This window comes from Nematolebias whitei, chromosome 15, assembly GCF_014905685.2.
Source record: "Nematolebias whitei isolate Nwh7 chromosome 15, NemWhi1, whole genome shotgun sequence".
NCBI lineage: Eukaryota > Metazoa > Chordata > Actinopteri > Cyprinodontiformes > Rivulidae > Nematolebias > Nematolebias whitei.
In genome coordinates, this window is record NC_056512.1 from 10120616 (window position 1) to 10136859 (window position 16244).

The 16244-nt window shown below is 45.3% G+C and overlaps 1 protein-coding gene across 1 annotated transcript in view; it reads left to right on the top strand.

The window, feature by feature from the left end:
• Window positions 1-16244, top strand: part of prrg2 (proline rich Gla (G-carboxyglutamic acid) 2) — a 90584-nt gene that overhangs the window by 20048 nt on the left and 54292 nt on the right. Inside the window, exon 3 of the mRNA XM_037688798.1 lies at window positions 7379-7551. Coding sequence (XP_037544726.1) covers window positions 7379-7551 — 173 coding nt within the window. The remainder of the gene's footprint in view (window positions 1-7378; window positions 7552-16244) is intronic.

The following is a 16244-nucleotide window of genomic DNA, read 5'->3' on the forward strand; positions in this document are numbered from 1 at the left end:
ACACACACACACACACACACACACACACACACACACATATACCTACAGGTATATCTTCATCCATCCTGGTAATCCGGTTTCCTCCCACAGAACAAAAACATGCATGTTAGACTGATTGGTAACTCTGAATTGTCTCTAGGTGAGAGAGAGAGTGAATGTTGTTTGTCTCTATGTGTCCCTGTGATGGACTGGAGACCTGTCCAGGGTGTCCCCCGCCTCTTGCTCAGTGATTGCTGGATATGGGTACCATTCATTCATTCAAACTTTATTTAGACAGATTAATCACATTGAGCCTCTGGGACTCATTTACAACTTAACAACTCTCCACTATCCCCCTCGCCTCAGGTCAAGAGTCTTGGTGCCATCCTCGACACCACTCTCTCCTTCACTTCACACATCAACAATGTTACTCGGTCTGCCTATTTTCATCTCCGAAATATTAACCGTCTCTGCCCTTCTCTCACACCCCGTTCCACAGCCATCCTTGTGCACAGTCTTGTGACTTCTCGGATTGACTACTGCAACTCCTTTCTTTATGGCCTCCCCAACAAATCTCTCCAGAAGCTGCAATTGGTCCAGAACTCAGCTGCCCATGTCATAATTCAAACCTCCTCTTACAATCACATCACTCCTGTCCTGCAGCAGCTCCACTGGCTCCTGGTTAAATCACGCATCGTTTTCAAAATTCTTCTTCTCACTTTTAAAGCTATCCACAACCTTGCCCCTCCTTACCTATCTGACCTCCTACACATCTCCATCCCCTCTTGCTCTCTCAGATCCTCCTCTTCACTACACTACCATGTACCCTCTGCCCGCCTCTCCACCATGGGGAGTAGGGCCTTCACCTGCTCTGCCCCTCATCTCTGGAACTCTCTACCCCCTGACTTAGGAAACACCACTTCTCTTTCTCTATTCAAGACTGCTCTGAAAACAAATCTCTTTAGACTTGCTTATCCTTAACTTTGCTGCATGTATTTTATATTCTTTATATATTTTACATTCTGTATGTATTTTATATTATTTATGTATTTTATATTTTGTATGTATTTTATATTCTTTATGTATTTTATATTTATTTATTCATTTTGTTCTGTTACTTGAAAATTATTATGATTAAAATAATTGTTTTAAAAAAGGGGCAGATATAATAAGATTTTTTCTTCTTTCTACTGCCTTTCATTTTAAATCTTTTGTATCTTTTTTTTATATGGTTATGGAATTGTTTTGTACTTTTTTAAAAATGAATAAACTTTATACCATATCATACCATATTTCAATTTATTCCTGTTGATCTTTGCACTGTGCTTGTTGTTTGTTTTTACACAATCTTTCTGATATGTTTCTTACTGTAAAGTGTCCTTGGGTGTCCTGAAAGGCGCTTTTTAAATAAAATGATTATTATTATTATTATTATTATTATTATTATTATTACAAGTGCGACCTGTTCAGACAGACAAAAAAGTAGAGAAAAGTGACAACAGGGTGAGGAGGCAAAAAAAATTCTAAACTGGCAGAAAGCCCTGGCTGAGGCAGAGTGCTAGAAATAGAAAAAAAAGGACCCCGCATATAAAGCAACAGTACTGACACAGACATTCTGCAGGGGGAGGGGAGGTGGCAAAGGCTGTGAGATTGTCCATGATCACTGCCAGAGGTTCTGTAGTAGTCCTGAATAAGAATGATCCAAGGTTTCTTCAGCCAGCTCGCTCTGATAAGAAGTCCACAGACACTCTCGAGGGAGGTTGACCATGAACACTCCCAAAGGGTCCGTAGTAGTCCTGATAAGATGACACAATGTTTATTCAGCCGGTTCGCTCTGATAGGTATCCACAGACAGCCTCGGTGGGGGTGGGGGGTGGGGGTGCAGAGCATGGTGACTTACAGAACCTCCAGACGATTTGAGATAAGGTGGCCTGTCCAAGTCCAGGCGGGGGAGCCAAATTCAGATAAACAACATTTGTTTTGGGGACAGGCAAACTTTACTGATTTACATCTGTCTTCAATCTTTTTTGCTGGTACTCACAATGATCCAAATTATGTGGTCTGACGTATTCCTAATTTGTTAATAAACCAGGAGCCAGTTGATTCCAAAAAGCAGAAAACCTGATATCATAAATCCAATTATGTATGCGTCTTCGAAGTCCCCGATGGGCAACACAGATAGGCACATCATCTTCCATTTGAGTCCATGACACTCTAGTCTAGCTGCGTACGTCCCGTCAGGGCAAGCAGGTTCACCTGTAGCCTCTCTTCTCTTCGAGAACATTTTATCAATGACGTTGAGAGGCCAGCTGACCAGATCCATAAGATGATGTGTAAAGAGAGGCTCTGAAGCAGATTCACAGACAGAGCAAACATCAAAGCAGAGGAGGGAGGCAAGGGAAGAACATCTGCCTTCGTCAAGGGCAAGTGGTGAAGTGCTCTTGCACAGTGATAGCTGGACATGGGCACCAGTGACCCCCAGGACCCGAAAAAGAAGAAATGGGCAAAGTTCATTTCAATTCAATTCAGTTTATTTATATAGCGCCCAATCACAACAAAGTTGTCTCAGGGCACTTTACAGGAACATTCACATACATAAAAGCCAATTAGTAGTTCTCTATCTAAGGAATCCAGCAGACAAGTTGAATCTTGGCTTCGTTGCAGTCTCCCATCCTGAGCAAGCACAGTGGCAACAGTGGAAAGGAAAAACTCCCTTTTAAATGGAAGAAACCTCCAGCAGAACCAGGCTCAGGACAAGCGGCCATCTGCTTTGACCGGCTGGTTGAGAGGACAGGAAGGAGAGACAGACAAACACAGAATGGTAGGTTCAGGAATAGGTCCAGGTGTATCTGAAAGACAAAAACACATTTTAAGGATAGAACAAATAATTACATATACAAAACAGGTTGAGCAGATTAAGTAAAGACAGTAGCAGAGTGAAAATTGTGGTCAGTTTGTCCTCCAGCAGTCTAAGCCTGTAGCAGCATAGCTAAGGGACAGCTCAGGAAACCCAAGCCGACCCTAACTATAGGATTTAGCAAAAAGGAAAGTCTTAAGCCTAGTTTTAAAACTGGATAATGTGTCAGCCTCACGGACAGAGATTGGAAGTTGGTTCCACAACTCTCTTGTGGAACCAACTTCCAATCTCTGTCCGGCTCCTCTCGAGCCTGATAACTGAAGATCTGCATCCCATTTTGTTTTTGTAAATTCTAGGAACCACAAGTAAACCTGCAGTCTGAGAGCAAAGTGGTCTGTTAGGAAAATATGGAACAATAAGATCTGTAATATAAGATGGAGCCAGGTAGTTGAGAGCTTTGTAGGTTAGAAGTAAGATTTTGAATTCTATTCTGGATTTGACAGGGAGCCAATGGAGAGAAGCTAAAACTGGAGAAATATGATCTCTCCTACTAACTCCGGTTAAGACTCTGGCAGCAGCCTTTTGGATCAACTGAACACGTTTTAAAGACATATTTGGACATCCAGATAATAAACCATTGCAATAGTCTAGTCTAGATGTGACAAATGCATGAACCAGTTTTTCTGCATAATTTTTAGATAAGATATTTCTAATTTTAGTGATATTACGCAGATGGAAAAAGGTAGTTCTAGTAACGTTTTTAATGTGGGGGATAAAAGACATGTCCTGATCAAAAATAACACCAAGATGTTTAACATTAGAGCTGGAGGACAGATTAATGCCATCTAAGGAGGGAGAAAGACTGAAAAATTCATTCCTAAGGTGCTCAGGTCCAAAAACCAAAATCTCAGTCTTGTCTGTGTTCAACAGGAGAAAATTAAGGGTCATCCAGGTTTTTATGTCTTTAAGACATGCTTGTAGTCTAAGTAGCTGATTGGATTAATTGGGTTTAATGGACAAATATAATTGTGTGTTATCAGCATAACAATGAAAATTTATCCCATGCTGTTTAATAACTTTACCTAATGGAAGCATATGTAAAGTAAAGAGTATTGGTGTAAGGATGGTACCATTTGCTGTTTCTGTTTGTGTCTGTTTCCCTAGTGTTTCCTCATCAGTTTAATTGGTGCCACCTTTGTCTCGTCACAGCTGTTGTAATCACGTCTTGTCTTGTCCTTGTATAAAAGCTGTCTGTTCTGTGTTGTTCCTCGTCGGGTCGTATTCGTTGGGTCTCTGCGTTCTCCTGCGTCCTCCTGCGTTCTCCTGCGTCTCCCCTGAGCTCTCCTGAGTCCTCCCTGAGTTTCCCTCTGAGCCTTCTGTCACCACGTAAGTTTTGCTGCCTCGTCAGCGTGTTATTTTATAAATACCCTCCTCCAATAAATACTTATTTTTGTAATCTGCCGAGTTGAGTCCTGTCTGCACTTTTGGGTTCGTTCCTGTCCACAAAATCCTGACAATTGGCCCAAGCATTGAGCCTACCTTTGACTACCTTTGGTGTAAAAAGAAGATTTATTATTTACATTTACAAACTGGAATCTATCAGATAGATATGATTTAAACCATTTTAGAGCTGTTCCTGTAATCCCAATATCATATTCAAGCCTCTGTAGTAAAATTTTGTGATCAACCGTATCAAATGCAGCACTGAGGTCTAACAGGACCAGTATAGACACAAGTCCATTGTCTGAGGCCATGAGAATATTATATCATTAGTTACTTTTACTAAGCTGTTTCTGTGCTATAATAAGCTCTAAACCCTGACTGAAACTCTTCAAACAGATTATTTCTTTGTAGATGTTCACGCAACTGACCTGCAACTATTTTCTCTAGAATTTTTTAGATGAAAGTTAGGTTAGATATAGGTCTATAGTTGGCCAGAATTTCTGAATCAAGATCAGACTTCTTAAGTAAAGGTTTAATTACAGCAACCTTAAAGCTCTGGGGTACATAACCATCCATTAAAGACAAATTAAGTAGATCCAATATGTGGGCATTAATTAGGGGAAATACCTCTTTAAACAGTCTGGTTGGGATGGGATCTAGCAGACATGTGGATGGTTTGGCTGAGGTTATTATTTTTGACAATTCAGAGAGCTCAACAGGACAAAAACTGTCCAAACATAAATCAGGCTCTAGTGAAAATTTTAAAGTTGCCTCATTTGACAGGGGACTAGAGATAATAGAAGGAAGGATGGTTTGAATTTTCTCTCTAATTGAAATAATTTTATTTATAAAGAATCTCATGAAGTCATCACTACTTATAGTTGTAGGGATACATGGTTCAACAGAAATGGGGCTTTTAATTAGTCTAGCAATAGTACTAAACAGAAACCTAGGGTTATTTTTATTCTCATCTATTAAAGATGATTAATATAAAGTTCTAGCTTTATGGAGAGCTTTTTTATATGTTAGCAGACTATCTTTCCAAATTAAATAAAATTCTTCAACATTAGTAGAATGCCATTTTCTCTCCTGGTTTCTAGAAGCCTGCTTTAAAGTACGTAACTCAGATTTGAACCAAGGAGTCAGTTTCCTCTGATTGATTACTTTCTTTTTCAGTGGAGCAATTTTATCAAGTGAAGTTTGCATTGAAGTTATAAGATGATCAACTAGATGATCTAAGTCATTGTTCTCTGATGCATTACTCCAAGACAGAGGAAAACATTGATGGAAGAGAATGTTTAAATTTGGTTACAGCATTGTTACAGCAAGTTGATGTATGGATGTATGTATGTACAGGTCCTTCTCAAAAAATTAGCATATTGTGATAAAGGTCATTATTTTCCATAATGTAATGATAAAAATTAAACTTTCATATATTTCAGATTCATTGCACACCAACTGAAATATTTCAGGTCTTTAATTGTTTTAATACTGATGATTATGGCATACAGCTCATGAAAACCCAAAATGCCTGTCCCAAGAAATTAGCATATTTCATCCCACCAATGAAAGACAAGTGTTTTTAATACAAAAAACACCAACCTTCAAATAATCATGTTCAGTTATGCACTCAATACTTGGTCGGGAATCCTTTTGCATGAATGACTGCTTCAATGCGGCGTGGCATGGAGGCAATCAGCCTGTGGCACTGCTGAGGTGTTATGGAGGCCCAGGATGCTTCGATAGCGGCCTTAAGCTCATCCAGAGTGTTGGGTCTTGCGTCTCTCAACTTTCTCTTCACAATATCCCACAGGTTCTCTATGGGGTTCAGGTCAGGAGAGTTGGCAGGCCAATTGAGCACAGTAATACCATGGTCAGTAAACCATTTACCAGTGGTTTTGGCACTGTGAGCAGGTGCCAGGTCGTGCTGAAAAATGAAATCTTCATCTCCATAAAGCTTTTCAGCAGATGGAAGCATGAAGTGCTCCAAAATCTCCTGATATCTAGCTGCATTGACCCTGCCCTTGATAAAACACAGTGGACCAACACCAGCAGATGACATGGCACCCCAGATCATCACTGACTGTGGGTGCTTCACACTGGACTTCTGGCATTTTGACATTTCCTTCTCCCCAGTCTTCCTCCAGACTCTGGCACCTTGATTTCCGAATGACATGCAAAATTTGCTTTCATCCGAAAAAAGTACTTTGGACCACTGAGCAACAGTCCAGTGCTGCTTCTCTGTAGCCCAGGTCAGGCGCTTCTGCCGCTGTTTCTGGTTCAAAAGTGTCTTGACCTGGGGAATGCAGCACCTGTAGCCCATTTCCTGCACACGTATGTGCACGGTGGCTCTGGATGTTTCTACTCCAGACTCAGTCCACTGCTTCCGCAGGTCCCCCAAGGTCTGGAATCGGCCCTTCTCCACAATCCTCCTCAGGGTCCGGTCACCTCTTCTCGTTGTGCAGCGTTTTCTGCCACACTTTTCCCTTCCCACAGACTTCCCACTGAGGTGCCTTGATACAGCACTCTGGGAACAGCCTGTTCGTTCAGCAATTTCTTTCTGTGTCTTACCCTCTTGCTTGAGGGTGTCAATGATGGCCTTCTGGACAGCAGTCAGGTCGGCAGTCTTACCCATGACTGCGGTTTTGAGTAATGAACAAGGCTGGGAGTTTTTAAAAGCCTCAGGAATCTTTTGCAGGAGTTACGTCGTTGATTCAGATGGTTAGGTTAATAGCTTGTTTAGAGAACCTTTTCATGATATGCTAATTTTTTGAGACAGGCATTTTGGGTTTTCATGAGCTGTATGCCATAATCATCAATATTAAAACAATTAAAGACCTGAAATATTTCAGTTGGTGTGCAATGAATCTGAAATATATGAAAGTTTCATTTTTATCATTACATTATGGAAAATAATTACCTTTATCACAATATGCTAATTTTTTGAGAAGGACCTGTATGTATGGATGGATGGATGTTACTAAAGTCATACACAAACTCAAACGTTCTTTCAAAATAATTTCCCCCTTAATGCAAACGTTTTCACCCGTGGGTTCCAGGTTGTGTAACTGGTTTCACTCACTGATTTGTACCATGCAGGTAAGCTGGTGTTGCTGGACGAGCAGTCAGCAGTGTCCTTCCTGTCCCGCTCTCTGCTTGCAAACAACTGGGACTTTGAGCTGGTGGTGAAGGACGACCTGCAGAGGGAGTGCTACGATGAGCTGTGCAACTACGAGGAGGCCAGGGAGTGTTTTGAGGATGACGCTGCGACGGTAATGAGGCTCAGATACATTTTTACTCTGATGGATTTGCCTGTTCCAAGTACAGAAAATTTACATGATTTGCTCAAACTTGCAGACTTTCCATAAAGGATTTAATATTGTTCTTGATCAGCAGTTCTCCCAACATTCTGAAGGACTTTCAAAGTTTGTCTTTGGAGTTTAAGTAGACTTCTTTTTCTTTCATCTTTAGTCCAGTCCCAGACCCTGACAATTTTAAGAATGTTTTATTTATTTCATTAATGTTATTTTATAATTAAATAAATCATAATTAATAATTTCAGTTAAAACAAAAACATTAAACAAAAATCTCCTGAACTGTTTTTCTGCAGTGCCTTTACTCTTACAGTATATAAACTTGTGTTTATTAAAAAGGCATATTTTAATGCAAACAAATCATTTTATTTCACTCTCACTATAAAACCCATAATGAATAATAATAAAAAATAAATAAACATTCCCCTCTTTGAAATTCCATTTTGTTGCCTAAAAACCTGGAATTGTAATGAAATTTTACATTGATTACTAGAAAGTTCCTGGAGAAACATTGATGGGGACTGCCACGTGGCGGCCATTTTAAACATTTTGATTTGAAAGTACTACATGTTGGGGTTTGCTTTCAACTACTGGTAAATCAAATTTCAGCTTAATATCTCTAAAAATGACATATTTATATTATTTTCTTTTTAGTTCAGGTCTATTTGATTTGCAACCAGTTTTAGGGATCATTCTCACCTATCAACACACCAAATTTCAGCTGAATACCTCTAAAAACCTTTGGGTTATATCCATTTGAAATTAGCTTTGGTGGCCATCTTGAATTTTTAGATCTGAATTCAGAGTGTGTTGTGCATCGCTTTCAGCTACCACCACACCAAATTTAATCTCAGTAGATTTTAAAATAGCTGAGTTATCAAATTTTCTCTCTCTTAGCTAAGGCAGCCATCTTGGATATTTAATTTTCATTAGGAATGTATAGCAACTCGTTCTCAGCAAGGACCAAACCAAATTTCATGTCAATATCTCAAAGAATGACTGAGTTATAGTCGATTTTCAGTTTTCTGCGGTAGCTGTGGCAGCCATCTTTAAACAAAATGGCTTCCAGTGTTTTGTTCAGAGACCTCTTCACTCTAGGTCATCTTTGTGTTGTAGTCAAGACCACCTAACCCGATACCAAGACCAAGACCAGAGTGTACCGAGACCAAGACAAGACCAAGACTTTTGGGGTCCGAGACCCAGTCGAGACCAAGACCCAAGTCTATGTTCATAGTGACAGTTTTAACAAATATGTAAAAAACATATGTAACTTATAAAAATATATATTTTTAAAGTTACATACTGCAACTTTGTTTGCTATTGAATGAATGTATCAGCTTTTATAAAATTTCAAAGCTACATAAGAAAAAAAAACATGCAGTGGTTTTTGCACAATAATTTTCATGTCATGTGACCCACTGACACAAAACGTTGGTTACGTACTGTAACCCCAGATTCTATGAGTATAAGCGTAGCCCTTTAAGGCTGTCGCTGATGGGTTATCCCATTATGCGAAGCATTACACTGAAAAATTTAGTCCACGCCCACCTGCTGTGTGGGCCCCACCCGGTCCGTATAAATTACGTTAAGAGCGGGTAATCGGCTCCCAAATAACTTTTCTTCAGCCATTTAGGAGCCAGTGAGGCCCGACGCTTAAAGGGCTACGCTTATACTCATAGAATCTGGGGTTACAGTATGTAACCAACGTTCTATTTCATGTAAGCTTCACCCTTTAAGGCTGTCGCTGATGGGTTAAGGGCGAAGCAGATGTGGTCCTCGCCTCACTGTGTCCATTCGAACACCGTATGAAGCAGAAGCTTGTCCAAAAAACGTCTTGTCACTCAGCTCTCCATGTGCGTAATTACGCATTGCATAATTATGTGTGCCATGCACAGACGCATGTTGTGTAACTATGCGTTCTGAATGCATGAACGCCCCGGAAAAAATTAAACGGGGAGGGAAAATAAGCTGAAAAGAGTCATGAACCAACCGGTTACGGCTGAACAGTATGAACAGATTAATAATAACAGGAGAACTGATTATTAATCAAATGAACTGATTGGTAACAATAATCATGAACTGATTAGTGACAATAGAACCAAAATAACAATCACAACTTGTGACTGATACCAACATCTCACACTGTAATGCATGCAGACAGATGTGAGTTAAACGGAGTTCCATGAAATAACAATATTCATTCTGTAAAACACTAAGGACAGAATGTGTCATGGAACGGGCCGTCACATCACGTAGATAAAAGTGAATAAATTACCAGGTTGTTGACCACGCGGCCGCAGTGCAAATATCCTGCATTGTCATACCATTATGCAAAGCAGTCGAAGACGCAACAACCCTGATCAAGTGTGCCCTGAGGTTGACAGGAGGCTCTAAATCTGAAGCTCTGTAGGCTTCAGAAAAGGCCTCACACAGCCAGTGTGACAAGCGCTGGGTGGATAACGGGCGACCTACAGATGCATCTCTATAATGCACAAACAAATGTTGAATTTGACGCATTACAGCTGTGTGCGCTATGTAACACGTCAACGCCGGCACCGGACAGAGAAGATGGAAAAATGCTTCTTCTGATCTGTGGGGTGGGGTGGGGGAGAAAAACCCCTCCAACGATATCGCTCTTGATTTAAAAGAGCTTGTGATGTTTTTAGGCATAAAAGCTGGGTTTGGTCTTAAATCAGCTGAGCTGCCGTCAGCCTGAATTCTGAGACATGACGGCGTGACAGAGAGGGCAGATAATCACTCACGCTCTTAGCGGATGTTAAAGCCAGCAGCAGGGCTGTTTTAAGAGACAAGAATTTAATTGGGACCTGATCCAGAGGCTCAAATGGAGCTTTGATCAGGGCTCGCAGGACCAGCGTTAAAACCCACTGTGGAACAAGCGGGTGAAACAGGCCTGTGTCTCTGTACACCTTTTAGAAAACGCTTCATCAGCGGATGATTAAAGGCTGTTCTGTCTCCGAACCCTTCGTGGCAGGAAGAGATGACTGCTGCGTACGTTTTAATCGTGCTGGACACCAAATTTCTGGCCATCAGTTGTTGTAGAAAGGACAGCATGCCACCTAGTGGACATGAGGTGGCCTCTACACCTTTCTCTGTACACCAGCGCTGAAAAACTATCCACTTTGATGTGTACAGCACTGTGGTAGATGCAGCACGTGAATTCTGGATTGTGCGCACTACATCCTGTGGGAGACCCATCCTCTCTAAGCAGATCCGCTCAGCGGCCAGACCCACAGGTGCTGTCCTATTTCTGCGTAACTCCTGATCGCTCCTCCTGCCTGGAGGAGAGCATCCTCCCTCCATGGCAGTTTCCACAGGAGCCCCGACAGCAGGCCTTGCAGGACTGGGAACCATGGTGCGTTCACGCGCTTGGGGGCCACCAGGAGAGCTGTCAATCCCTCCTCCTGAACTCGGTTCAGGAACTGTAAAATCAGAGGAGGTGGAGGAAATGCGTACAGAAACGTTTTGGGCCATGGGCTGTGGGCAAACGCATCCACCCCCAGCGGTGGTTCGTCTCGCGGGCTCAGAGAAAACCATAGTTGACACTGAGCGTTTTCTCGTGTCGCAAATAGGTCCACGGCTGCTTTGCCAAATTTTTGCCATGTCTGAGTCATCAGGTCTGGGTGGAGAGTCCAGTCCCCGTGATGTGGACCGCCCCTGGACATCACATCTGCCCCTTTGTTCAGAACACCGGGTATTTAAACTGCTCTGATGGAGAGCAGATTTTGGTGAGCCCAACACAGTAGCTTTCGTGCAATGTGTAACATCTGGGCTGAGCGTACACACCCCTGCCAGTTTATGTAAGCAGCAGTCACCTTGTTGTCTGTGTGATTCAAAACGTGTTGATTCTGCAGCACAGGAGCAAAGTGTTGAATCACGTTCAGCACCATGTGACACTCCAAAACATTTATGTGGGCAGATGTGTGATGGGGCCACAGCGCCCCTACTGCTTGAGATAGGCATGTCCCCACCCCAGCCTGACAGCGACGCGTCCATGAAGACTGGTACGTGTGACGTGGGTCTGCTGACGGGGGCTCCCTCCGACAGAACCAGGGTGTTTCCCCAGTGTCGGAGGTCTGCCCTCATGGAGGGAGGAACAGTGATCATCCTTCTCTTTGTTTTACTGGATCCACACGCAGACGCGCAAACCACCTCTGGAGGCGTCTCATGTGTAATAGACCCAGCGGGACAACTGTGTGAGCTGATGACATCATTCCTAACAGCTTCATGATAGAAAACAGCTGTTACCACTCTGCCAGGTCTTACGTGACGGAGCTGGTCTTTTAAAGTGTCGATTCTCATTTGTGATAAACGAGCCCTCATGGTGGTTGAGTTTAGCTCCACTCCCAGATAAACAATTGTCTGGGCCGGGAAAATTGAGCTTTTCTTCCAATTTATGGTGAAGCCCAGATTTAACAGGTGTGATGTCAACTCCTGAGCCTGCATCACTGCTTCCTGTCTGGAGCGTGACAGCAGCAGCAGGTCATCCAGGTAAAACAAAACTCTCATCCCTGCTCTGTAACGGATGCAGGGCTGTCTCTACACACTTTGAGAACGTATGAGGCACGAGGGAATAACCGAACGGCAGCCTGTTGTACTGATACTTCATCCCTTGAAAGGAGAAACGCAGGAATTTTCTGTTTTGGGATGATTGGTATGTGAAAATAAGCATCTTTCAGGTCGACGGAAAACAAACCAGTCGTTTATCTGGATGTTGTCCAACAGCTGGCTGGTTGTCAACATGTGAAACGGTCTGTCCATGATCACCTTGTTGAAAGCTGACAGATACAAAATGGGTCTTGTTCCTCCGGTCCGTTTGGGAACCAGGAAGTAACGTGAGTAAAACCCTGTGTTTTTCTCTCCGTTGGGAACTGTGGAGATTACTTCTTTTATCAGAAGCTATTGGACTTCTGCATTTAGGGATGAGATTTGGTCTGGTGATGACATGACCGTCTCTAAAATTCCTCCAAACGGAGGGGGTCGGGCTGCAAATTGTAACGTGTAACCTTTGCATAACACCCATCCAATCATAACATCCATAACATCCATCTATCTGACGAGCATGTTTTTAGCCACTCTGCGTAACGTTCGTGGAGTGGACGTGCGTTTAAGTGATGCATCATGTTTTGTACGGATGTCATCCAGTCCACCGCCTCGACCGCCGTCATGTGTCGTGGGAATGTTTTCCGCATGACCCAAGGCGAGGCTTCCATGAAAAGGGCTCTGAACGTGCCCGTGTGCTGCGTTCGGACCGTGGACCAACCTTCATGTCTAGGTGGGCCGGTGTGTGCTGAGGCGAAGCGTGACAGCTGATGACGCCGTGGGGCCGCGCGTTTGACGCCACTGCGATGAAAACGCGTGTTGCAACGCTCTTTGGTGGCTGTTTGTGTTGCGTGAGTGCGCGTTTGACACCGCTTGGGTGAGGATCGTGCAGCTCGGGTTGACAGTTAGTTATTTCGCTTACCATTGTGACGTGTGAGCGTCTCATCATGTCTTGGAGCAACGGTGAGTTTAAAAAGCCCTTATTAAAGACACCGTCTCGTTATGTGTGGACGGTGTGTGCGCAGCCGCCGTGAGTCCGTCCGAGCTTACAGACTGGCTAGAAACAGACACTTGATCATTGAATGATGTTTTATTCAACATTTGTGTCATATTTACACACACCCTCCGCAGACCATCATTCTGAATCTTTTCCCCCATGAGCTCTGGGATTCGTTGGCCCAGGGCGCCGTCTGCTGGGGGTCTCTGGGAAAAACGTTGGACACTCTGTTGCCGGGATGAAGAGGGCCGGACGGGCTGAAGCTCAGCGAGACGGCCGTAGAACCGTCTTGCCACCGGCTCATTTCGTGTGGAGGGTGTGAGAGAGAGCTACTGTCAGATCATCTGAGCTGACAGACTAGCTAAAAATGGACACTTTCATCATTAAATTATGTTTTACTCCAAACTCGTGTCACCTACACACATTCTCTGCCACAACCGTCATTTGCTCTGCCATTTGTTGTCCTAGAGCGCCATCTGTTGGCGGTCACAGGGAAACGCTGAAAAAACTCCATCCTCCGGCTGCGATGCGGGCCGGCAGACAGCAAAGAGGCGCACTGGGGATGGCGTCAGCTGCTCTGCAGACGGAGCGTTGTCTCCTCCCGCCTCTGAACATGTACGCCAACAGCGTAACGTGTTGTTCGCTGCGGCCGTCTGGAACGCATGCTAGTGAGCTCAGTCCAAGATCGGTGTCACCGTCTGGGTTACGCTAACCGGAGGCGCGGGACGCTAGTCCACCTGGACATCTTGCTCCGATGAAGCCTCCGTCAGGCTCGGCTCCAGGGGGCACTGAGGGAAAAACCGCTTGGTGAAAACCCCTCTGCTCTGGTGATGGGCGCGGGCTGTGAGGACCGGGCCCCCAATCTACCAGGAAAGCCGGCTGTGGCCTCGTCCTGTAGGACGCCCTGTTGAGAAAAACGAGGCCAGATGGGGTCAGTACGGTGAGCCAGAAAAGGAGCCTAGAAAAAGAACCCTCCCGCCGGATCATCTGAACTGGCGGGAAAAGGCACGGGACGTAAAAAAGGTCCCTTCATGTCAGCCGCCTCCTGGGTTACGCGGGCAACCCCAGAGGGTGCCTTCGGCTGGGATCGGTGTGATTGCCAATGCGAAACGAGGTGGGATGAGGTGAGCATTCGCTCAGCCCCCCTCCACTGACACTATGCTCTCCAGGACGGAATGAGCCGCGGGGGGCTTCTGCTGACGCTGCCTGTCCTGGAGGAACCATCCGATTCGCTCCGGGGGTCGGCGATAAGAGGAAAATTACAAGATGGCGTTGTCCAGCGTGTAGCGACCTGTCACTGAGAAATACTCCTCAGCGCTTACCTTGAAACAAGACTGCTCGTCAGCTTCTCCTCGGGGAGGAGAGCTCACCGGGACGACAGGAGGTCGATGTGACGGGCCAAGCATTCTTAACAAAAGTTGGTCATCTACACAACTTTCCTTCTTCGTTCTTCTGACAGTGCTATTAGCTCGCTGAAGAAAAATGGGAGCCGATTACCCGCTCTTAACGTAATTTATACGGACCGGGTGGGGTCCACACAGCAGGTGGGTGTGGACTAAATTTTTCAGTGTAATGCTTCGCATCACGGGATAACCCATCAGCGACAGCCTTAAAGGGCGAAGCTTATACGAAATAGAACTTATGTTAAACTACTCTACTAGACCTGACAGACGAGGCACCCATATTTAGTTCTCTTTTTTTTTTCAATTTTATATAATTTATTTGTTCAAAAATCATGGTTTTCACTCAATAACTAATTAGAAAATGCTTTTAAATGAGAAATACATGATATACTCATGAATTGGAAAAATAAAAATACTCTTAGTATTAAACAGTATAAAGACCTTTCGTTGGATTACATCAGCCTTGAGACAGTCTGTACCTCCACATCAGAACAATCTCTCTGGACTCCAACCCGTAGTGGAGGTGGGTAAACCCCTTTGATTTCGTCCCGTGGGGCGTCGTTGTTGATGTGTGTGTGTGGGGGGGTATCAGGGCTGGGGGCATGGGGGGGGTCATGGGCCCGGGGCAATGGCGCTCAACTGGGGAGGTGGCTTTGGTGGTTCTGGGCGTTGACCTCTGCTGGCTTGCCTCTGGGCGGTCTGTGCCAGCAGGCACAGGTTACTGGCCTGGTAGCCTGGCTGCTCCTGGGTGGGTTTGGGATGGGCACGGGTTCGGGGTTCTGGGGGAGTGTCGCTCCTGGGCTGGGGTCCCGGCTTGATCCGGGGGTTTCGGGTTTTGGCGGGTATGTTGTCGGGGTCTTGGGCATGCGCCGGCGCCTGGCCCCGGCCTGGTGGCCCTGGCCTGGTGGCCCTTGGTGCGCTGGTGGGCTTTGGGGCCTCTGCCATGGGGGATGGGGGAGGGGGCGATGGGTGGATTCAGCCTGGGTGTCTTCCTGCCTGGCTGTGGCTGCGGTCTGGTGCTTGGCTGGGGGTCTGGGCTATGGGGGGCTGTGGGTGGAGGGGCTTTTGCTTGGGTGGCTCTGCACTGCTGGCCCGGGGGTGTCTGGGCGTGTTAGGCATGTGCCCTCCCTTGCATGGGGCCCTTTCATTGTGGGTGTTGCTGTGGTGGACATGTCGGTCCTTTTGTGGGGGTGGGGGGTGCGCTCTCGGTCGTCATGGTGCGCTGTCTGCAGCTGTTCGGGCACTCCTTGCTGATTGTCACTGGCCGAGTTTGGTGGCTTCTTTGGTTGGGGGGCTGGGTGTTGAGCTGGGGATACGGGTTAGGGGTTTGGATGATCTCGGGGGGTGGGGTGGGGGGTCACTGGCCCGTGTTCTGGTCGGTCCTCGGGGCTATGTGCCGGTCCGTGGCCTGGGTCCCTGGTGGTGCGGCTGCCTCCTGCTCCTGGATGGATGCACTGGAGCCTCCCTCCCCTGGTGAATCTCAGAGAATGGGGGTTGCCTATTGGGGTCAGTGGGGGAGCTGACCACCTGGGAGGGCATTGCCACCTCAGTTGTTCCTCCCCATCCCGACGTCTTTCTCCACCCACTCCATCACACCACCACTCAAGCAGGGCCTTGGGGTTCAGTTGCACTACTGAGCTGCGGGGAGGATCCTCCATCTCCGTGGTTCTTGGAGACCTGGGCCCCAATTT